At 43.8% G+C, this 22,839-nt stretch overlaps 4 protein-coding genes across 4 annotated transcripts; 3 read left to right on the forward strand and 1 right to left on the reverse strand.

Moving 5' to 3' along the window:
- Positions 1-1,101: 1,101 nt before the first annotated feature.
- Positions 1,102-2,971, forward strand: EAE97_003154 (uncharacterized protein; the record flags this gene model as incomplete). The annotated part of the gene is made up of 4 exons (XM_038873666.1): positions 1,102-1,305; positions 1,363-1,576; positions 1,627-2,545; positions 2,611-2,971. 4 exons carry the CDS (start codon positions 1,102-1,104, stop codon positions 2,969-2,971), a joined length of 1,698 nt encoding a protein of 565 aa, XP_038735529.1.
- A 1,906-nt stretch (positions 2,972-4,877) lies between these two features.
- Positions 4,878-7,195, forward strand: EAE97_003155 (uncharacterized protein; the record flags this gene model as incomplete). The annotated part of the gene is made up of 6 exons (XM_038873667.1): positions 4,878-4,906; positions 5,576-6,144; positions 6,199-6,235; positions 6,295-6,430; positions 6,506-6,855; positions 6,910-7,195. The coding sequence occupies 6 exons, from the start codon at positions 4,878-4,880 to the stop codon at positions 7,193-7,195; spliced, it is 1,407 nt and encodes a 468-aa protein (XP_038735530.1).
- Positions 7,196-9,319: 2,124 nt separating this feature from the next.
- Positions 9,320-10,146, reverse strand: EAE97_003156 (uncharacterized protein; the record flags this gene model as incomplete). Its single annotated transcript, XM_038873668.1, has 3 exons — positions 9,320-9,613; positions 9,674-9,854; positions 10,082-10,146. 3 exons carry the CDS (start codon positions 10,144-10,146, stop codon positions 9,320-9,322), a joined length of 540 nt encoding a protein of 179 aa, XP_038735531.1.
- An 8,351-nt stretch (positions 10,147-18,497) lies between these two features.
- Positions 18,498-22,179, forward strand: EAE97_003157 (uncharacterized protein; the record flags this gene model as incomplete). The annotated part of the gene is made up of 2 exons (XM_038873669.1): positions 18,498-18,515; positions 18,688-22,179. The coding sequence occupies 2 exons, from the start codon at positions 18,498-18,500 to the stop codon at positions 22,177-22,179; spliced, it is 3,510 nt and encodes a 1,169-aa protein (XP_038735532.1).
- Positions 22,180-22,839: the final 660 nt, after the last annotated feature.

Consider the following 22,839-nt stretch of genomic DNA (forward strand, 5'->3'; position numbering starts at 1 on the left):
GCCAAAGTTTGGCCGGCATAGGCACACATGAAGCAGGTCCCTGTGGATGCTTGCTCTTGCATTCATTTAAAGATCTAATCGTTCCAACCGAAATGGTTCACAAGGTATTGTTGCAATCACAGCTCGTAGCGCCGCAGGAATAGATGTATGGCGTTTTTCCATGTGATATCGGCAACCCCTCTCGTTACCCCTTGCGCTGACATGAAGTAAGCTCTGCATCTACATGGCTATCGACAACTCTTCTCGAGAATCTTGGAAGTTCACTCGTGCTGGCATATCTCCAAACAGCATTGCATAAATATTGCGTAGACATTGCGTTTACGGTGAAGATCTTCAAGTTAGTAAACTATAGAATTGGGTGAGATGTTCTCTGAAATTTTCTGAGGTTTTGCTTTCTGAGGAGACGATATTGAAAGCTCTTGATGACAAGTGGGATTAACGGGTTTTCATCAATAAAGCTTAAGCCAACCGCGCTTACATGAGCGACAACTTACCTTACGTATTGCAGCCCAAATTCCCCGAGAAGTGCGACCTAAGATGGAACTTCATACTAGCGAAAATATGCAGCTCGCATAGTTGTACGCCTATTAGCGCCACTACTTTGAAGAATCTCATTTTGATATCCATTTTGGAAGATATCGCAAGCGTCGGGTAGCTTCATTGTTATCGACATCAAGGGTTTTTCATCAGGTGTAAATGAATCAATATTTCGCGATACACACCCCAAGCCTTCTCACTGCATTATTGAAAATACCACCTTCTGAATGCTATTCACTTCTGGCTCAATGGAGCTCAGGAAAGGGTATACTTGGCGTGGGAGTGGGTGAACGACTCTGTGTGCGTTCGCGAGATACGACCTTCTCTCTTCGAAGTGCAGATATGGAGACGAAAGATGAGGATATCGTCGCAGTATCCGAGGCTCTATTCATCTTCACAAGGAAAGAAAAGGATATTGGCTGTGTTATCGGTGATATCTCAGCAGATAAGTAGCATCTAGTCGACTATTTAAAGAGTGTGGATGATGGCGTTGTCTTCAGTTTCCAAATCAACCAGCTCTTTCTATCCTCTCCCGGGTCTTGTCGAAACTCCATTAAATTCATCATGAAGAATTCATTCTTTAGTTCATTGGCAAAATTTTCCTCACTTTCTTTAGCTTTGGCATTGCCAACAGCAGAAGTTATCCCATCCGCTCTTGAAGAACGGCAAAGCTGTGCCAATACTGCAACAACCAGGAGTTGTTGGGGACAGTATTCGGCATCTACAAATTCTTACACTACTGTCCCACAAACAGGTGTAACTAGAGAGGTAAGATGGCAATCTGAACCTTTTTTCACAATCATCAAAGCTCACTGTAATGTGTAGTACTGGCTGGTTGTCCAGAACTCAACTCTCAGTGCTGATGGAGTTTCGCGCCCGACTCTTAACTTCAATGGTACTATCCCAGGACCTCAAATCACGGCAGACTGGGGTGATAACGTTATCGTCCATGTTACGAATAAGCTCACTAACAACGGAACATCTATTCATTGGCATGGTATCAGACAGTTGAACAACGCTCAGTACGACGGAGTTCCAGGTAAAATTGACCATGTCCCATTCTATATCCCAAACTAACACTCTCCACAGGGATCACGCAATGCCCAATTGCTCCTGGGGATACTCTAACATACAAGTTTCACGCAGACAATTATGGTAGCTCCTGGTATCATTCCCATTTTATTCTTCAATATGGTGATGGACTCTTTGGCCCACTCGTTATCAACGGCCCTGCAACCGCCAACTACGATGTTGATCTTGGTATGTTGTTCTTGAATGACTGGAATCACGTACCTGTTCAATTATTCTGGGATAAAGCCAAGACAGGAGCACCACCGACACTTTTGACTGGTCTTATGAACGGTACCAACACATACAATGGAGCTGGTAAAAAGTTCCAAAAAACTTTTACACCAGGCAAAAAGTACCGTATCAGAGTGATCAACACAGCTGTCGACGGCCATTTCCAATTTTCTATTGATGGTCACAGCTTCCAAGTCATAGCAATGGACTTTGTACCAATTGTTCCATACAACGCTACCAGTATCCTTGTAAGCATTGCTCAACGTTACGATATCATTGTTACAGCTAATGCTGCGGTCGGAAACTACTGGATCAGAGCAGGATGGCAGACAGCATGTTCTGGTAACACCAACGCTGCCAACATCACTGGCATCCTTAGATACACTGGTTCTAGCTCTACCGCTGATCCAACGACTACCTCCACTGTAACGGCAAGTACGAGTTGTTTGGATGAACCATTGACAAGCCTTGTTCCGTTTGTACCAATCAACCCAGTTGCCAGTTCTATCATGAAGACAACGTTGACCACTGGTGGTGGTCAATGGCTATTCAATGGAAGTTCTTTACTTCTTAACTGGACCGACCCCACTCTTCTCACTGTCTTGAACAGCGGAAATATTTGGCCAACAGAATACAATGTTATCCCTGTTGAGTCCACTACGGCGAATCAGGGATGGGCCGTTCTCGCCATCTCAGGACCCAATGGGTAAGCTTTCTACCACTATCCACTAATTCCTTTATCGCAAACCATACTAACGATCTAACTTCTAGTCCTAACCATCCTATCCATCTCCACGGTCACGACTTCTGGACTCTCTCCCAAGGTACCGGAGCCTACACCGCTACCACAGCACTAAATCTCGTGAACCCACCCCGTCGTGACGTGATGACACTTCCCAGCGGCGGGCATCTTGTCATTGCTTTCCAAATCGATAACCCCGGCTCTTGGCTCATGCACTGCCATATCGCATGGCACGCATCTGAAGGTCTGGCTTTACAATTTGTCGAGAGCGAGAGTAAGATTCTACCGACAATTGGAACAGCTGATGTGTCCACTTTCCAAGACACATGTGCAGCTTGGAATGCTTGGACTCCTACTGAGCCTTTCCCACAAGATGACTCCGGAATTTAAATTTCCTTCTGGAAATGAAGGATTTTGAGACGCAGGGCTTGTGGATCGTGGGTGGTGGAGGGCTATGGAGGGGCAGCGCGATGATGATTCCTCGAATCTTGGGGGAAGCGGATGGACTTTGATCCATGCAAAGTTGATATGGGGTTTTCTGGCACAGGAGATGATAATTGGTGAGGCAATATACGTACACTCTCTAGGATTTCTACGTCGATTTGTTTTACTTTACTATTCTATTTTTTGGTTCAATTCTGTTCTCATTTCTTTCTCCACTAAAGAACTTTTGATTTGGGCTTTTGGGGTCGCACGATTTGTGTGCTGGCTTCTCTGGAAAACGGGCTATCGGTAATGAGTGCCGTGATTGTATATAGTTCTGTTCTTGATTTGTGAATAGTTATTACTTTGTCCCTCTCGTGTTGTTTTGTGAATGAAGTTGGATCTCTGGCTCCCTGAATTCATGTATCCTGTGTTAATCTAGACTATCCCATTCCATTGTGGGATATTTTTTCTTCCAATATGTGTCATATTGTCAGTTTTTGGTGCTCCCGAAATGCAAAATCCTCGGTTCTGACAAATTCAAGAGTAATTCAAAGCCTTCACGCTGACTTGATGTTTGCTGTATCAAACGTCATAGTCCGTGATATTGTGGTGCTTCAGGCGGGAAGACTTATAGATGAACCCTGAGATCGCTAGTGAAGTCATGTGATTCTCATCGAGTGCCAATGAACGCATACCTCAACAATCAATAGCATGAGTCGGATATGCAACACTGAGTCAGCTTCATTAGATATCGCAAGTCTCCTCATAATCTCGGCTGAAAAGAGACACGCCTCAGGGCTATCATTTGATCGATATGTCTATTGATCGTTTACTGATCTGCTATCTCTCGCCTAAAACAACTCGCTTATGGGTAGGCAGGTATCTTTCTCTCCTCGCTTCGATCGGGGAACGATTGATCGTGTATGATAGAAGCAGTTATTGAATCAGGAAAAAGACATATGAAGCATATTAAAGGGTATCGTCATTTAGCATTTCTAGTAAGATTCCTAAATTGAAACTACTCTTGTCATATAGAACTCGCTTTTACCGCACTTTTCAAGCGTTTTCTTCAAATCGGAAACCTTTGCTAGTCATGTCTGGATACGAGTCCATTCCAGACAAATAGGTCTGTATTGAGATCTGCGAGCATTCTGAGGCGGCCAGGTATTGGTCAGACTTTTTTTGGAGGTTCCTACTCGCTCGAAACTTTGATGGAGGAAGGCTTGGTGGGAAAGGAGGATGGGGATCTTCTGTGGGCAATTCAAAGTTCTGCTCATGGGAATCCTCGCGCATGGAGCGTATAATTCGAATATAGATATTTGGAGGTATCCAATCCATGGGTTTCATGTTTGTGGCGCTTTAGGTCACTTTTATCCACAAGATCTGATCCGACAAGGTAGGCTATATTCATTTTAACCGTTCGGTGATGGTTGGTCAGTATCTATTGAGGAAGTAGAAGAGGCCTGGGACCAATCATGATTTAGGTCTTGTTGATGTATCAACGTTGCTCTGACTGGGGGGGGTATGAAGCTGACTGAGCTATCACTAATGCAAAGATCTCCTGGACCTGCGTGTCAAGCTCGCTAGTAGCAGAAGAAACAGATTGGACATCCCACATGCCCGGTCCTCTGGGCAAGATGGATTGATTTTTAAGCCTGCAAGAGTACGACATATTAGGTGAAGGCAGCGCACACTGAACTGAAAACTTATGATTCGACTCTGACAAATGATCTTCGCAAAGTCAACTGAGAAAGAGCTTTGCGCATGATGACCGAGCTTTATCGAATGCCCTTATTATACTTTGAATATTGGTCTTGACATTGTAATCTTATACGCTTAAGTTGATATCAGCATATTTCATTTGGTTTAGATGGTCTATAGAAACTGGCTCAACACAAAGTACGAGGAACATCAAGTGCTTATACCGCTGGTAAGCCAAGGAGAGGCTGAAGTTCTTTTACCAAAATACCTTTTACGTGGATAACATCAGAATCAACTGGATACAGGTGAAGGGTACAGTTCAATCGAAGCTAGGTGTCTAGATATGTGTATCTAGATGTGCTCACCTAAAATATGAGTCTCAGATATAAATGTATCGAGAGATGTATATCTGAGCATGCCTATTCAACCATGACTACCTAGAAGTCAACCCCAAACATATGATTCTTTATTCAAAGATAACAAGTATTTACAAGAATATTTAGATGTATGTCCCCTAGCTTGAATCTATACATCTATAAGGTTATCATATAGATTCCATAATCAATCTTAAGCTTTCATCTGACAGATAACAAACGATTCTCTTGATACAACTCTAAGCGCTCAGCGGCTACCAATCATAGCACTTAAGTTGGTTATGCATTGATATTTTGTGATTACGCTAAACTCTTTATAGTAACATGATGCTTATATAATCCCTCCTAAATTGATCAGAATCAATTATACACAACACTCAATACATATCGCACCACAACTGACATTCTGGTTCGCATTTCAATGCCAATCAACAATTTCCGCAATTCAATCAATTAAATTTTAATCCTTGTATCAAATCTCATTTTCAAATAGTTCCCCGAAAATCTCAGCAACCACGTTGTCCAATACGCAAGGAGCCATCGACGGTCCGTCCGTTGGGCTAGATAATATTACAGAAGGAGAGCACGAATTGAAGTTGGAGGAAGAGCTAGATCGGACTCAATCACCACCCCCTAGATACCCTAATTCAGAGCCATCGCATTCTACGCCTTCTTCACCACGACCCCCACCCTTTTCTTCTCTTTATACTTCAACTGCCGAAGCTGTCGAGGCTTACAAGGTTGCCGTCACTGAAGCAGGCGCATCTCTATCTCCATCTCCTGCTGCTCCGGAATACGTACCTGTCGCGTCCGATCAAAATCGACAATTTCACGAAGCTTCTAGTTCCTCAAGAGACGTCGAGGCGGAAACAAAAGCTGCACTACCGCAGGACACTAAAGGCGAATCCTCGAAGAAAGACGACGAAAACGAGCCACCACCTGCATATTCAGAAGGTTCAAGTCCACTCGACGGATTCGCATATCTGATGGCGGCCGCCGGAGGAGCTGCGAGTATTATTACTCAGGTGCAGCAAGGTGCAGCACCTATGAACACTCTTGGAGGTAGGGTTTGATTATCATCAATTGCTGGATGAATCAATTATTGACGTACTCTAGATGTCGGCGCAGATGAGAACATCACCATGGACCTTCGGTATGCTATAAATGGAACATTGAAATCAATTGTCCGCATCTACTAATCTCGTAATTTAGGGGCACTCGGTTTACCTTGTCTCGAGATGAACTATTAACACTTCCTGAATTCGTCCTCCTATCTCTCTTTCCCAATGGCTTACTACCGGACGGCCATTTAAGTACCTACCACGAAGGAGATGCTTTCCAGGTTGATGTCCGTGATACTCCATTATTTATTCGCAATATACTGTCAAATTTAGACATACATATAGCTGACCTTTTCTCTCAGTACGATCCTGCATCCTTACAATACATGCTTGAATTCTTTCGCAACGTGGCGCAAACCATTCCATCGGGTTCAAACTCACCGGGACCAGACGCCGACGCTATACCAATTGAGCCAATGGCAGGATCCGCCAGGGAGATGTTACAAGATAGAGCAGGGATAATTGTTTTGAGAGAAGACTTGGACTTCTATGCAATTCCTCCTAGACCTGATATCGAACAATCGGAGATGATAGAAGTGAAGAGAGCGGCCGGGAAGGCATTGTTGAAACAGGATGGTATATTTTCTGGATTGAGAAGAAGTGAAGAAACAGGTACAACGGAACAACATTTGATTGAGATGTTGACTGCTGGGTATGTTTATTTTTGATGAGATTGCCCATAGACTTTCAACTAATACAGAAACAGAGGTTTCAACCATGACGATCATTGGGGTCACCGAGCAGGAGAACCAAACAAAGCTGTTATATGCAGTCTCGCATTAGCTCGCCTCCGAACTGATATCCGTGGCAACGAGATGGGTAGTAATGCTGTAGGTATGGCACAAAAGCTTCTGCTTTTTTGGAGAAAACCTGCAAGAAGATGTTGGTGGGAAGGTGTCGAACTGGAGAACGTAGAAGGTGTGGAGGGAAAATTAAAGGTGTGGATTCGAAGAGTGTGGACGTTGGAGATGAGTGTTATCGGCTTACGCTGAAAACCTCTTCTTAAAAATAATTTCCTTTGTTTTCATACCCTACAATTTGTGTTTTTTCATCCAGGGAGTATATTCAGTTCGGTTTCAGCAACATACATCCACTGGGCAATATTTAGTGGACAAAAATATGAATGACCGCCGTATTTCAATAGGCCGTTCTCAAACAATGTGTTTGGCTGCCGAATTTTTATAGTTTCCTGTTGCTTTGCAACTTTATCTTTTTTCTTATAGCGATGCAGGTGTTCGATTCATTGGGGGAAAGGGCAACTTGTGTATGGAATTAGCATAATTGTTTTCATCTTACGATTTGGCATTGGTTTCATAGTTGTTTGCTGGTTGTGGCCCTTGTGGATGAAAATTGGTTGAGTAAATCTTGCATAGAAAAGATTACTAGTTGTATGGGAGCACGAACGGTATGGATGTGATCTAAGTAGTAGAGGGCGGTGTGCTTATGAGGGAAGAGGAGAGGGGGAAGAAAACTGCACACGAATGAAGCAGATTGGTTGCAGTGAATCCGTAATATAGAAAAATGATACTTATTTGGTCGCAGTGCGAGCAGGTACAAATGCGTCTACTTCTCTCCTGACATCACTGGCTGCACATTTATAATCTATTGATTTGCTTCGTAACATCGCTAATATCTCAGTGTTACATGATGAGATTGAAACCCCAATCACAAGGAGGTATGACATCAATCTCATGCATTTATTTCCGCTGACAGTTTTAGGTGGAGTGAGGAGACATGGTGTCGACTGCGTCATCCTAAGATCAACATTTTCAGAATTTTAAAAGGTTTAGAAACAGAGAATTCTTGAGATAACAAGGAAACCTTTCAACCCAGAAAAATCTAGATATACTCTGATATCATATCTTTTCGTCGATCATGCAATAGTCACCTACCTTTCGTTCGCACTCTTACAGCCATTCGAGAAGTCTCGTCGTTTCAAAGACAAGTTGGATCGCCTTCTTTTGCTCGGTATACCTACATTACAAGACTTATCGAGAACTGCTTCTAATTTTTAAGCTTAGGTAATAACTTATTGTTCGCCATGCTTTTGGTTTGGCATCCAGAGAGTAGTAAAGGGGTTTAACTAGTGGTTTTATTCCTGACAGCAATTGTAGATTGCCTGTTTCCAAAAGAGTCCAAGCAGTGATCCTTCATATTTCCGGGAAAGGGGTTTGGAATAGTAGATTAAGCCATCTGGGGGCACAGCGGCACCTTAATACTTACTGTCATACCCCTTCAGGATCTCTCTTCACATCTGGCAAGCAAAGCATTCTTAGGCTTCTTTCTTTCGCTGTAGCCCAATTGATGTTCGATGAAATAGTCTTTCCTCTAAGTCTGAACTTGGTGCGCATTTCGATTTACCTCCCATTGTCTGAGAAGGTGGCACAATATCATTCGATTGTTCCCTGATATTGTTTTTGATTTTCTAATTCGCGAATTGAAGTGTGGCTCACTGTTCAATGGCATTTAAGTTTGTTGTATCGAAGAGCGGCCGGATTCATTACTGACAGCGGCTATGAGGAACACTTAAAGAATGCGAGTGAAGGTAGTATAAGCATCGAGAAGCTTAGTGCGAACTACCCTAGCAGCTCTTGGTATCGAGAGCCAGATGTATTCTTTGTGCGATGTGGAACTGCCTATAAGTTTTGTTGACGTTGACAAAAGATTGCTGTCACGTACAAAGCTGTATCATCCATGAAGGGGTCAAGTAAGTATGGCATTGTTGTTTAGCTTTATTATTATGTTTTTATTGGGCCAATAATCTTGAAGAGAGAGACTGGGGGTGAAATAGTAGATATACAAGCACAGGTCATATACGTCTGTATATTCGAAGCCGTTGAGCCTTTATCCTTCGAGTCATTGATGTTCACTGTTAAATCGATACTCGAGAACACCTCCCGTGTCAGATAATTTATTCATTGTATATATTTTTCTCGGCTTTAAAAATGAACACTTTCCATCCTCAAAACAATCCAATTGCGTTTCCTTCCTTAACATCATTCATCCCACTCTCTCCACTTGCTCCTTGCCATATCCCTCTCCTTAGCCACAACCCATACCCCCCTCCATAGCATCGCTACTCACGAACGATCTTCCGAACATATTCAACACCATACCTACAGACCCAAACAATCCCCCAGACAAAATGACGCATCAAGATTGGCATCATACCGAGTATCATTATTCATCGCATTCTGCAACATGCTAAACTGTGCCCCGTACATATCTGTGGTGTTCTCCATCACAAAATAGCTTTGAGTTCGTCTTTGATCTGATGTACTTTTGAGATAGCTGTGGAAATTTAACGCGGAGCTAGGAGGGTAGAGATGGATATTGATGGTGTTGCGCGTGATGATGTTTTTTTCGGGAGGTTTTTTGCTGGGATAGATCGACGGTGAGATATTCTGCGGCTAGGCTGATGTCTCTGATGAGAAAGCTGTCCGGAGGGGATGGGGTTGTGGGATGGGGACTCGGAAGTTATAGGACGAGGGTGAAGGATCTCGTTTACAATATCCTGTAGACAAAGACTCAGCTTCAGTATCGATGTCGAAAGCTATGTCGGGAGAGAGGAGGAATAGGTCGTGTGTGTGTTTAGTAGTTAGCAGAGAGCGAGTGATAGGATCATCGTTGGTCACTTTTGGAATCGTCGGGCTGAGGATTTTCTGGGTGATGTGGGGATGGGGGGATAGGAGGATGTGGCAGTAGCAGTGGAAGTGCCATACTGTTTGCTAGGAGGATTTGGTTTGTGCTTATTACTGTGCTGGGAGTTGCTGCGTAGTTCCATGTATCTATGCATTGCTTGAGAAAGCATGGAGAGTTTTGCTATTGTTGCTTAGAGTTCTTCTATGATTGAGCTATAAGTACATTGGAATACTGACAGCTTCGCTCCAAGTACACATGTGGTAGAAGAGAATCCATATACAAGTGTGAAACTATCAACCATGGTCTTTATTGGTTTTCACAATCAGGTATTCACATCATCTGTCCGCTTTACATGTGCAATACTCGCTTCTTGTTTGAGAATCAGGAGGGCTCTATTCGTATCATAGATGATGGTACGGGGCCTCGTGAACTTTCCGAAGACTAACTGAGCTAAACACCCTACGGTCGGGGATGGAGCCGGATATACTAGTTCCAGTATTATTGAGCAAGCAGCTAGGACTAGGTAAATCGTGTTTTCTACTAGGGGAGGACGAGCGAATGTATTGAGCGCTTCATAGTAAGAAAAACAAAACGGGATCATGTCAGATGGAGATGGGAATACATATGAAGTATCACTGAACAATTTTCAGCTTGCAAGAAATCTATAGCGATACGTAGTCTCTTGGAATTGGCAGTGATGGGCACTACAATGATAGAATGAGACTTCTCACAGTTACATAGGTACAATGTCACAACAGAATATTATTGGGACTTGAAACGCAATGCATACATGCTTAGAGACCGGCAGACTTACTACCGCCAAATGCTCGATATCAAGGTGTATCTTCTAAACTCGATTGACTTTTAACAAGAAACAACGGTCCTGCATGCCTTAAGATTTAACAAATTGCATTTCGAACATTTCTAACCTCGTTCACTGCTTTAGATATAACTCTTCACTATGAGCTCATAGATTGGCTGTGAATACCCATTCAACTTTGAATAAGCAAGGGAAATCCATGGATATGATATCATGGCAATCTCATTATCTGATGCCTTAATTATCGACATCTCGATCGCCATCTACACCGCCATCTTGCACAGAGCCTCAAGAAATGCTCTCTCAACAAATTCAAAGTCCAACTGAAACAACCGCCAGTAGTTAGCATCCCCGTCTTAATTCTCTAGCAGCACGTCAAAGCGAGGTGAAAAATTTCCCCCCAAAAATTAAAACAAGACACAGCCACTACTAAAAGCACCAGCTACCGGTCGCTCCCATCCGTGCACAAAAATATTCTCGAACTTTCAGCCTCCCCATAAACTTTGTAATCACAATTTAGACAACGGCAATTTCACAACAAGGAACTTCCTGCCCGCGACCTCACAGACAGATGGAAATGACGAGTTTCCCACCACAGACACAATTTCCGAAGAGATGACAAAAGAGATTTGGCATATCTAAGTACCGTATTCCACATACGCGTCAAGCGGCCTAGTCAAGCCACGCGAATTGAGTATGCGGTGTTTGAAATGCCATGTTTGCGCGAGAACTAGACTGAGAGAGAGAGAACAGAGTATGGGGGGTATAGAACACGAGATTTATATTTGGTGCTTTGTTATTCCTCCGAGAGGATTCTCTGGCTGCATATCGGTGACGTCTTGAGGGTTTGGACGCCCGCAGAGTCATATGTACCTGGTATATGTAACGAGTGTTGCCCGAAGAGCCCGCAGAGGGGATGGATATCAGAACTCCCGGATTCGGGTACGAGAAGAATGGAAGACGTGATTGGGGGCTTGTGAGACGTAGGACTGAGCTGAAGTAGATAGATAGGTTTGATTTGAGGAAAGGAAAAGATATTGATGACTAGATTGCTGTCTATCTAGTTGGGGCCAAAGAATTACAAAAAAAGGATAATTGAAGATAGAAAACATGATATGGGATAGCGTTCCTATAGATCTTTCTCAAGATAGTCCCTGCAACAAATTGAAGGGAGTGAAGTATAGATATACTAGGTAGATACCTTGTTCTTGTAGAAATCACCTTGTAACCTTACTTCCATTTTCCATTTCCATTATATGCAGTGCATCCCATCAATCTCACAGTCCATGATCCATGGGAACAGAATATGAAAATATCCGAAAAATACAAACTGGTAGTAACATAGCAACCATAACATTGCAAAACCTCGGACGAAAGGCCCTCCCTCCGAAGCAGTCGCACGTGGTAGAACAATCATGTGATGACACAACATTGCACAAAATACATAGGTACATAACAGGTATGTATGTATGTATCTTATGCTGTCTGTCTGTCTTTGCCCGGTTGCCAAGGCAAAGAACCCACTTCCGTTTAAACTTCCCGGCATGGCCGATATTTGCTGTGCCTCTTGTGAAGGATCATTTTTAGGTTTGATTGGATGTGGAGTTGTTTGAGGAGGCTTCTCCAAAATCTTGAATTCCTCAGGTAAGGAGGGAAATACTACTCTTTAGCTGATATCAGGTTCACAGGTAGGTATATGTACCTAGGTAGATAGATATATCTCTTTCCGATGCATCGAAGCGATTTAAAAAGGCATAATCATCGATTTGAGAAAAGACAAAATGTCCAATTCATGAAGTTTAACGAGCGATATACATCCATCAAGCCTTTGCTAATTGACTATTGCTAATCGATCTAGAGCAGCTAACCTTCATTCATTGTCTTGATCTTTCTTTCCTTTTCCCTTTCTTTTCTGTCCTTCGTTTGTTCTCCCGTTCGATCTCCCTCGTTTATTTAATTCGTTTACACTCTCTAACCTTACCACGGTTCGGCGGTAAAATAATCTATTCTCGCCATCCGGCAGAGTCTCGACCCTCTTCAATGTTTGACACGTTGATGAAAGGTAATTTTAATTTTCTCTTCTACCTAAAATGATTGACCTTTCCGATGACAACGGTGGAGTACATTGTACATGTTCCCATTTTCATTTCCCCAGAATGCAATATATTTTCTCTTTGGAGGATGGAGCCACGCGACCAATGATCATCTCTCGAAATCCATAAATGGGCGGAAGCTAATGATTCTTCGAATGCAAGGGAGAGGAGATAGGCACCTTAGTAGGTGCAGATGCATATATCGCCCTCTTATTATTAGAATAATATGACGCAATTCGCAAATCCTTATTGGTTTCGTGAAGCTGCACGAACTCTCCTACTGCATGCGTAATCTGAGGTATTGGTTGGATTTCAAAGGGAGAGAGAGAAAGATCCCTTGGAGATAGGAAATTGCAGAGGCGGTGATGGATGCAGCGATTTGTTTGCGCCAGCACAATACGTTTGGTTTGGTCTTTGGGTACAGTACAGATCGACGGCACGGTATTAAATTGTATCCATAACGGCGATATTTGTTTTCATATGATATGCTTGATTATTGTCTCATCTGAAATGTTCGGATGGGAACGTAGATGCATAGGTATATAGTTCTACGATGACGGGTTTGAATAAGAGCGCCATAAGATGAGGAGTAGTTTCATTCTTCAATGAAAGACGAGTTCGTCGCGCATGGCATATCCATATTCCCTTATCTCCTACGACACGAATCTAACGCGTCGGCCGCTCCAGATCGCGATCTCACTCTCTCTTGTGTATATGTAGAACTAAATTTCGGATTCGGATATCACTCCAAAAATCTGTAAAATGTAAAAAGGAACCAAGGAAAGAAAAGATCAGAAATTTTATGTGTTTACCTGGTCATCCCAGATGCAAGGTAAATCTCTACATAGTATGTCGCCGAAGCCCATGTCTCATTCCGTACGATCCATGGTTCTTGAAATCTAGATACCGCGAGAAAATATACGGTACCGATAATTATAGGCACGCTTCGTACCAAAGCAGTTGTGGGAATATGGGTTGCATATGCAGCTGCGGATAACCTCACGTGTACGGTGCGTGCATGGAGAATAGCGATAATGTTTCCACGAAAGCTGGAATGGGATTTTTTTGGATGTTGTGCCTCTGGAGCAAATCTGGCTATCGGAGTCTCTCCACATCGAATCCACACACTGTCAAACAGGAAGAGGAAACACAGTTCAAAGTGCACTTGCGATGGAGCTCTGAAAAATTTCCGTGGCGTGCGGAGTTTGCTGCCGGTAGCAAGGGATGATGGATGTATGTAGGTGTGAGTTGTCAAGTGTCTAATTCCGGGAGGGGGAGATCGGGGAAGGGGTAGACCTAGCTCGGCGGCAAAAAATATACAAGGGGAGCTTTTTTGGGTCTGTACCTACTACCTAGGGACCTTGAAACTTTTTCTGATAAGTGAGGAACCATTTCCAGTCCCTCCCTGGTGCGTGCTGTACGTACAGATCTTCAAGGCCCGGATTTTCTTTTATTCACAGATGATAATGATGATGATGAAGATGCGCATTGCGCCGGAAAGCAACTCGGTCACGAAAATCGTAGGAGTGAATACCATGTTGGGAGGAAGAAGCGGGCAGTGGGCTGTCAGAAAATGTCTCGCTATTGTGGAAGAACCTAGAAGATGATCTAAGCCGTCCCTGTTTGCTCTCATATGTATTATTTACTTTTTTTACGTTACATCTTGTTTTCGCCTTTTTCGCTTCACTTATCTCCGCTAGAACGCGTAGAAGGCCAGAAGACAATGAAAGCTTCCCTTCCATGATCTATCACTTCTCATGTTATCAAAGCGTCTCCCTTGAAAAAACCAAGATATTGATCTACCGTAGTGTTTGTACGTCGCAAAGCGGATCAATCAAAATCGATCAGCTGAAAAGCCCGGCGCATCGTATTTCATACATGTCTAGGTAGCTTGCTCTTGTTGTTACTGATCAGGGAACGAAATCTTGGTTCGAAAGATGGCGACATGCAGGCAGGGACAGGGTTGGTGAGAGAGCTGTACCGCAATAGATCTCATACCCTCCTTGATTGGACAATTACACACGCGAGTCTATCAACAATGACGGGGAAGATGCTTTATGATGGTACGGAGTAAAGAATCCTCCAATGTAATGCGATGCAAGTAAGGAAGAAAGCAAAGCAGAGCAAGGAAACACAATCCATTGGACATATACGATATCTATCGCGCATTAAACAGGATAGTATGATTGCAATGCCATTTTCACATACCTATTACTTTAAAGGTAGTACTTTTAACCTTCGGAATTGACGCCGATAACATCTTTCTTTCGCCTCCCCCTCATTGCTCAATGCTTTTCCATGATGATCATAACCCCTCGCCAAAAGAGGGGTTGGGGTTTTGTTTACCTTGAAGCCCGAGCGTACCTACCAAAAGCAACTAAATAATTAGTTTGTGCATCGCAACCGGTTCGATGTATAGCTTCCAGCTATCCAGCCATTCGTAATCGTTGAATTGAGCCCATCCTAGAACCCCTGGTGTGGCGGCTCTGAGCCTTTCTGAAAGTGTAACCATATTACCATAAGAACCATTGTCTTCGGATGATGCTTACTTTTTCCCACCTCAGCCCTGTTGGGAGGATAAGAACACTTTGTTATGGCTTTGTGATTTAATAATTGGGAAATCAATAATAAATCCTCCTTGATTCAATTATCCCAAAAGAGCTCTGCCGGATTTTCATATTGAAAAAAACTCATAAGCTGGCTGCATAATGTTACCGTAGTGTTCGTCGGCATCTGAAACAAGCATACTGTACTATCTATCAATCACGTCTTCTTCCATGTCCCCCCGCGAAACATATGATGGCACAGAGGAGATACGAAATGGAGTGTTGTATGAAGACTTCGGATGAAGCCTAGGTATTCCTAAGGATATATAGTATACCGATGCTGACCGCAGCAATACGGGTTGCAACAGTATCATAACTCTATATGATCTTGGCGGGAAGATCTTTATGTTTGTGATCAGATAGTTATAGTAAACATGTGTAATGCATTAGTATTCCCAAAGAAGAGGAGGGGAAAGAGACGAATGTATCTTATATTGAATGTGGTCTCATAATATTCTCGTTGACTCGTGAACCAGATCGACACCCATGATATCCCGATAACCCCCAAAATATCCCTCGCTTGTTTCAGGATGTAAACATTGTCGAAAATTAAAGGCGGAGATCGTGTTTCTTCCTGTCACAAGTAGACGACGACTGACTGGCCCGCATGTGTGTGTGTGTTGTGATATATTTTTGATGCTATCAAGGTTTCAAGATATGGATTTTCCCGATATTCAAAAGAGTTATGAGGCATTGGAAGACTGAAATAAGTTGTGGCGTAGTAACTGATCTTATTAATGTGATCTCTCTCAGATTCTCTTTGATCTGAGCGACTGGCTAAGGCTAAGCTAGCCGGGTCACATGTTACCTACATCGTACATCCGTTCTGATAATTGCGTTCGTTGCAGACCAGATTCGCATGTTGAACTACCCTATGTATGAGCCACCCATACCTTATACAGCAGTCTGGAAAGTATCCAAACTTTAGATGCTTATAGACTTTGGCTGGCTAGGTACCCTGACATCCAAACTTTTATCGTACTTCACACTCAAAAGCTCTCCCTTCCTTGTTTTCTAGATGCCGGCCAATGGCAATGGGACAATGAAGCGACACTAACTAAGATGAACGGCCACTTGGGACAGATAACAACCGCGTGGTTCATTAGTTTTTGTCCTCCTTCTTTACGGGACGGATCATAGTGAATCTAGGGTGTTAGGGTACGCAACTAAGAGGCAGGCGGAGGCAAGTGTTTGTAAAGTCGTATGTTATTTTGACAGTGCACAGTGAACATCTCGTAGTTATAGTCAGTATCAACTTTTCTAGAATAAGATGGAATCAGGTGTAATGTATAACGGCGATTAAGCTTTCTCATCCGAGGGCTTTTGATCACGTTGTCAGGGTCAACTGTTACATGAAGCATCTTGAACTCTGTATGATATACGTGAAGTGCGTATGGTATCTATGAACCACCTTCGTATGTATGGACTGTAGAGTAATGTGAGAATGATATGTACCAGGTACCCACAGTTCATCAAGATCAAGCAGCCCCAGCACCTCCCCGATGGAACCGAATGAGGGAATTCACATACCCTTGACCAATCACGATGACCTTGAGATGATGTAGAGTGCTCCGTATTTTCCTCCCTCTCTTCATTCATAAATGCAGGGGAAAAGCGAGCTACGTGAACAAACGCGGGTCAGTACATTGACGATACCTAGTAATCCCTAGTAATAGATGGAACTCTCAGGTTTGCTTAAGTTAATGCTATATCTCGATTGGATCCACCTAATAATGAGTTGCTGGGTTTAAGTGCTGAATGCCTGGTTAGCTCGAGGGAAGAATCCACCACGATCCCAGAATTGCGATTTAACCTTGACGGGAAGTTACAAATTTACAATGGAGAGAAAAAGTGGTAAGAGAGGTGAAAGTGGTAGTGGTAGTGTAAACCTTGGATGATTATCCCGCTGCAGCCAATCAATGAGATGAGAATAAAGAGACTTTTCCTCTTCCGACTTAACTTGGATGAATTTACTCTCAAAAGGTCTTACTCCGTAGATCAGAATCCAGCAAACCAAACCAAAAGCCTTTCCTTTCGTTCGCATACCGCACCGCACGCTTACCGCATACCCAGGAGTCTAGGACCCATCCATTCCCATCCCATTTCATCCCATCCCATCCCATACCGCATAGCTACCTACCGAATGCCATATTATCGCAAACTGAATTGTGCAGGTGCAGGTGCTGGTGCTGGTGCTGGTGCTGGTGCAGGTGCTGGTGCTAGGTAGCTAGGAGTAATACCTCTCGATCCATATTATACTCTCTCATATTAGGTATACTATTATACTATTATACTATTATACTATTATACTATTATACTATTATACTACCAGTACAGTCCTATCTATCTGATCTGATACCTCGTACCTTTTTACTTTCTCTTCCTTTTGTTTTGAAAGGCTGCCGCTCTATTCTTTCATTTCAACCTTCTTTGCCCATTCCACGCGGGGGGAAACATTTTTATACATTCAATTCCATTCAATTCACCCAAGGAAGATTCATTATTTCCCACCAAACTTCACTACTACCTATTACACACTCTTTACATGACTGATACTACTACCGGTACTACTCTACCTACATACATACTCACATATCTTCCTATCTACCTACCTCCCATCTCTACAGCACAGGACGGAGGAATCGACTTGACGCTCAATTCCTCCCTTTCTTTGGTATCAGTCGAGAAAAAGCAAAGAGAATTGTGTACCACATTTCATATTACAATTTAACGCCTTCGATTTATACTCCAAAAAACGTTACTTTACAATTCATTACTGTCAAACATCGAAAAAGAAAGAACTGCTGCTGTCTTTCTCAATTTCTAGTGTTTATTTACCCTATCTGCGATATTGGTGTTTTGGAGCACTTCACCCCCCAACCCATTCCTTCTAAAAAGATACTCTCCACACCACCACCACCACAACCACCACCACCACCACCACCACACTCACTCACCACTACCTACCACACACCATCTCTAATTTATACCACATCCATTACCCAAGAAGATAAACTAAAACTTCCTCTTGGTATGGAATACTTACGATACTCATGAGGTTCTTGACGATTACGATATTTCCTCCGTTACTTTCTTCTCCTTCTTGGTAGTGGTGTAAGCAATACAGTGAAAGATGAAGACCATTCCCAGTGTAAGTGCTCCAATCTACGTTCTCAAAAATTCAATTGAGATCTTGTGCCTCATTCGACTTCACTCATTGGTCTCCCTGCACAAGTCTCAACAATTTTTAATTTTTTTTTACAACATTCATCTTCATTTCTCTTCTATCTTTCAACACTAATTATTATTTCTCCTTTTTACAGCTTGTTGCTTCAAGTACCGTCGGTGTCGCAGCTGCGGGCCTGGCATTGGGAAGTCCAGACCAGTCGACTCCTCCCTCTCGCACACTCTCGAAAAGAAGGAAACCTGGAGATATCATTACAGATGTCGACAATTCTTCTAACCTAGGTACACCATCTATCGTCTCACGACCCCCTACGAGTTCTACCATGGCCACGCCAGAAAGTCGCATTCCTTCTGATGCACCGAATTCCTCATCTGCCCCTGGCTCCCAAACCTTAACAACATTCCTTCGACGTTCCTCGAATGCAAAACTCGATTCTCCCACCACATCGCAAAACGGCGCGGCGCGAAGATGGTCACTACTGCGATCGGGTGAAGGACAAAACGATTTCTCGGGGGAGGAAGTGGTAAGGGATTCTTCATCATCTCGCAGTTCCTGGATTCGGAAATTATCTATACCAGTCTCAGGGAATAGCAGTCCTAGATCAAGTATCGCACCAGAATCGCCTTCTCTTGCGCTCTCCCACGGCTCCGCGACACCTATATTGTCATCCCCTCGGGATAGTCCCACGCAATTGTCCCCGAACAAACTGGTCAAGAGGCACTCATCGCAGAGATATCGTAGGGAACCAGACTCGAGTGGATCGAGAGCGCAGGTACCGACCTTACGGAGACCAGCTACCAGTCATCAACGTTCGGCTACGCTGCAGCAACGATTCATCGATGATTCTCCAGGTACGAAAACGCAAGCGCGTCCCACTGCTCCAAGGCGGTCAACGGTATCCACACATGCTACACCCTTGAGGAAATCTAGTGAATCACCTCGCAGCTCCTGGCGTATGTACTTCAACCCCCGACCAACCAGGTTTTTCAAAGAAAGATCCGCCGGAAGATCAGGAGAAGGGAATGTGCATAATTTTTTCTGGACCTCAAAGCGCGTGATGCCAGATCATACCGTTCGACCGACTCTGGTCAAACCATATTTAATCACTGTTTCGACTGAAGAAATGGAAGGGTATTACGACGAAGGAGGGCTACTTTGTGACGGACCAATTGACCAAAATACAATGGAAGACATCCCTAGTTCGCCCATGGATGAAGATGATTCAGAAGATCAGAAGCCTCCAAGGCGGTCACTCTCTATGCACTTCACTTCACCGACCACATGGATACCTCGGACAGGAAGCTTAAGGAATAAAAAACGGAATTCAGATTCTACGACGCAGGGCGCCAGGCGTCATGTATCTGCACCTCTACCATTGGATACAAGAAGAATATCGATTTCTGCAAGTGGGCCTGCCCCACATCATTCCCGACCATTCATGGATCAATTGGTATTCCAGAGAGAGCCTCGCTCTCCTACCGAGGACTTCTCCCCGGTGTCACCATCGGATCCCTTTGCCCATTTCAATTACGCTCCCCGAAGGAATACATCATCGCCATTACCGCCTCTCAACCGACTATCGTCTTTCAACCTCGATTTGGCTCGTTTGGGCTTGTCATCGTCCTCGTCGTCAGCCCCTCTTCGAAGTCCTAGTTCACCTCTGCCAATGTCTAGTACTGCTGCCACTTCATTCTCTTCTACAATTCCTGGATCAACAAATGGTGCATCGTCATATCATACCGCATTGAGTTCGAAACACGGCTTGTCAGAAGTGGGAGACAGAACTTCGACCTTGATTGGTTCAGATAATGAGATGAGAGGATTTGCATCTGGTGAAGATGAAGATCTGGATTTCCAAAGTGAAACCGTGTACGATTCACTGAGGTCGGGGGCCACAAGTAGTCTACGATCACAAAATACGCCCCTTGACTCAATGTTTGACGAATCCCCTCCAAATATCGCAAACGCCAACGGACATGGAAAGGCTAAGAGGCTTTCAATTCACGATCTGATGGCGAACGGCGCCTTTGGGGAAATTGAACATCGTATCGTTGAGGAAGATGAAGGTCAATCAACACCAGTAAAGCTTCTCAAAACTTCTTCCGACGTCGCGAAATCAATTTACGCTATAGATGCAGAAGAAATTGTCCCCTCTTCGCCACCAAGCTTTTGTATCGCTTCAAAAGATTTCGCTACACTGAACTTGGACAACGATGAAGAAGACGAAGACTGGACTCGAGATGAAGAGAACGAAAATATGGAAGCGGGAAACCAACTGTCACCGCCAAATAGCTTGTCTTGTCGTCGGGTCAGTCCAATAAACAGAGGAGCCCTTGCAGATGTTACTCTTAGTGGTTCCACAAACGGTAATCATTATGCTGAGCGACCCAAGAGCAATTTGTTTGATTGGTCCGAACCATCGACATCGGAGAAAGATCTGCTTGGAAGTTCCGCTCGACCTAGGACAGCACATGTTAAGCAACTCGCCTTGAATGGACGAGGTGGGAGAACTGTCGGACGGAAAGGCCCCACCCCATTGCATATCAGAAGTCAAAGTGTTCCTTTAGTTCCCGATCTCATTAATCAGCGAGACCACACAAAGCTGACACCAAAATTTGGTACCTGGGGTTTGGGCGCAAAAGGCGTAAGTGAGGACTGGGATAACGATTTTGAATTCGAGTCAAACGATGAAGCGGGACTTGAGGATGGCAATCTCAAGATTGAAACCGGTGTAATGTTCGTGCCACTCGCAATTCAAGCCAGCCAAGCAAACGTCGTTGGTCATGTTGGACAGATTCGAGAAGTGTGCTTGCTGGTCGAAGATCTCAAGAGGTTGCGTCTTTTGGCTCGGGAAAAGGACTTGATACATGGACCTTCAGCACAATTGTGGAAGGAAGCGGAAGGCATTATTGCTTTAGCTGTGCCAGATGAAGAAGATCCTACTCTCTCGCCCCCTCAGTCTCCTACATCTATTTCTTTTGACCAGGACTTTGGCGATAAGTTCATCGATCGTGGCCCTGATGCTGAAGATGTCGCTATTCCAGATGTTCCGATGGAGGTCTTGGATCGCTTTGGAAAACCTTCGGGGTATGTATATGATGGTAGCACTGTTCGACGACGTTCAGTATTCTCGCCTGAAGATGATATCTTTGGAACGGGAGCTGTCATTCACAACCCCCCTCTCAGAGACAGTCTACGTCCTCCAGCTGTCCCTGTTCGTTCTTCGAGTGCGAAAAGTGCGGCTGAAGTTGCCCGCACAGTCATGGAAACCATGCATCAACACCGTTCTACTTCAGATCCTTGGTTGTCAGAAGTGGTTGAGCAATCTCCAAACAAAATGCCATTCGACACGACCAGTCTCCGCGACTTAGTCCATCGTGCTTCGGTTTTGAGTCGAAAATTGGCCGACATCATCCGTGAAACCGATGGTACTATTCAAAGTCCAGTTTGTACACCTCATCGCGAGTCAAGCCCGGCATTCACTCGCGTTTTCACTGACCCAACGCTATCCCCTGCTTCAAAACGCCTTCCCCGAAGTCATAGCAGCAACTCTATGCTCAGTGGCTCGATGAATTCCTCACCAACAAGAAGCTTGGGCCAAAGAATGCACATGATGACTGTTGTATAACAAACTACCATTCTCATCACACAACATGAGCGTTTCACTTTGAACAGTTATTCACGCCGACACGAATTCTTGTACATACACAGGTCGTTTAATGATGGCCGTAATTTCATTTCTGCATAGCGACGGGTTCAAGCTGCCATAAAACGTTCTGTTGTTGACTTTTTTTCCTTCTTACTCACATGCATCTCCTGGATCTTCTTGCCAACCAGGGGGTGCTTCTTCTAATGGCACAAGCCTTTCATACCATTGCATTCATCACTTAATCAGCATATGTTACTTTAGCACGAATGCATTGAAGAGATCAATTCCGACGACGGACCGAAAAATCATAATGTTTTTCTTTTACTTTTTACTTTTTACCGGATTTCCGAATGTATCGACGGATTCTTTCAAACGACATACATGACAACCACAAAAATCCAAATGAACCTCGGGAGATGGGAACAAATTTCCATCCTTCTCGGGCTTTTTCTTGATACTCTTACCATTTCACACCAACCTCTAATTTCTGGCGGTAGACATCAAACCGGCACAAAATAGTGCACGCTTGACGGCGTTGAGGATACAGATAAGAGATTCTGTGACCCTGTATGAACATATTATATCAGTGTACGAAATAATTTGGGAGATCAGACGAGATGATAAGAGTTGGGTGGCTCT

Source organism: Botrytis byssoidea (genome assembly GCF_014898295.1).
Source record: "Botrytis byssoidea strain MUCL 94 chromosome Unknown BBYS_005, whole genome shotgun sequence".
NCBI lineage: Eukaryota > Fungi > Ascomycota > Leotiomycetes > Helotiales > Sclerotiniaceae > Botrytis > Botrytis byssoidea.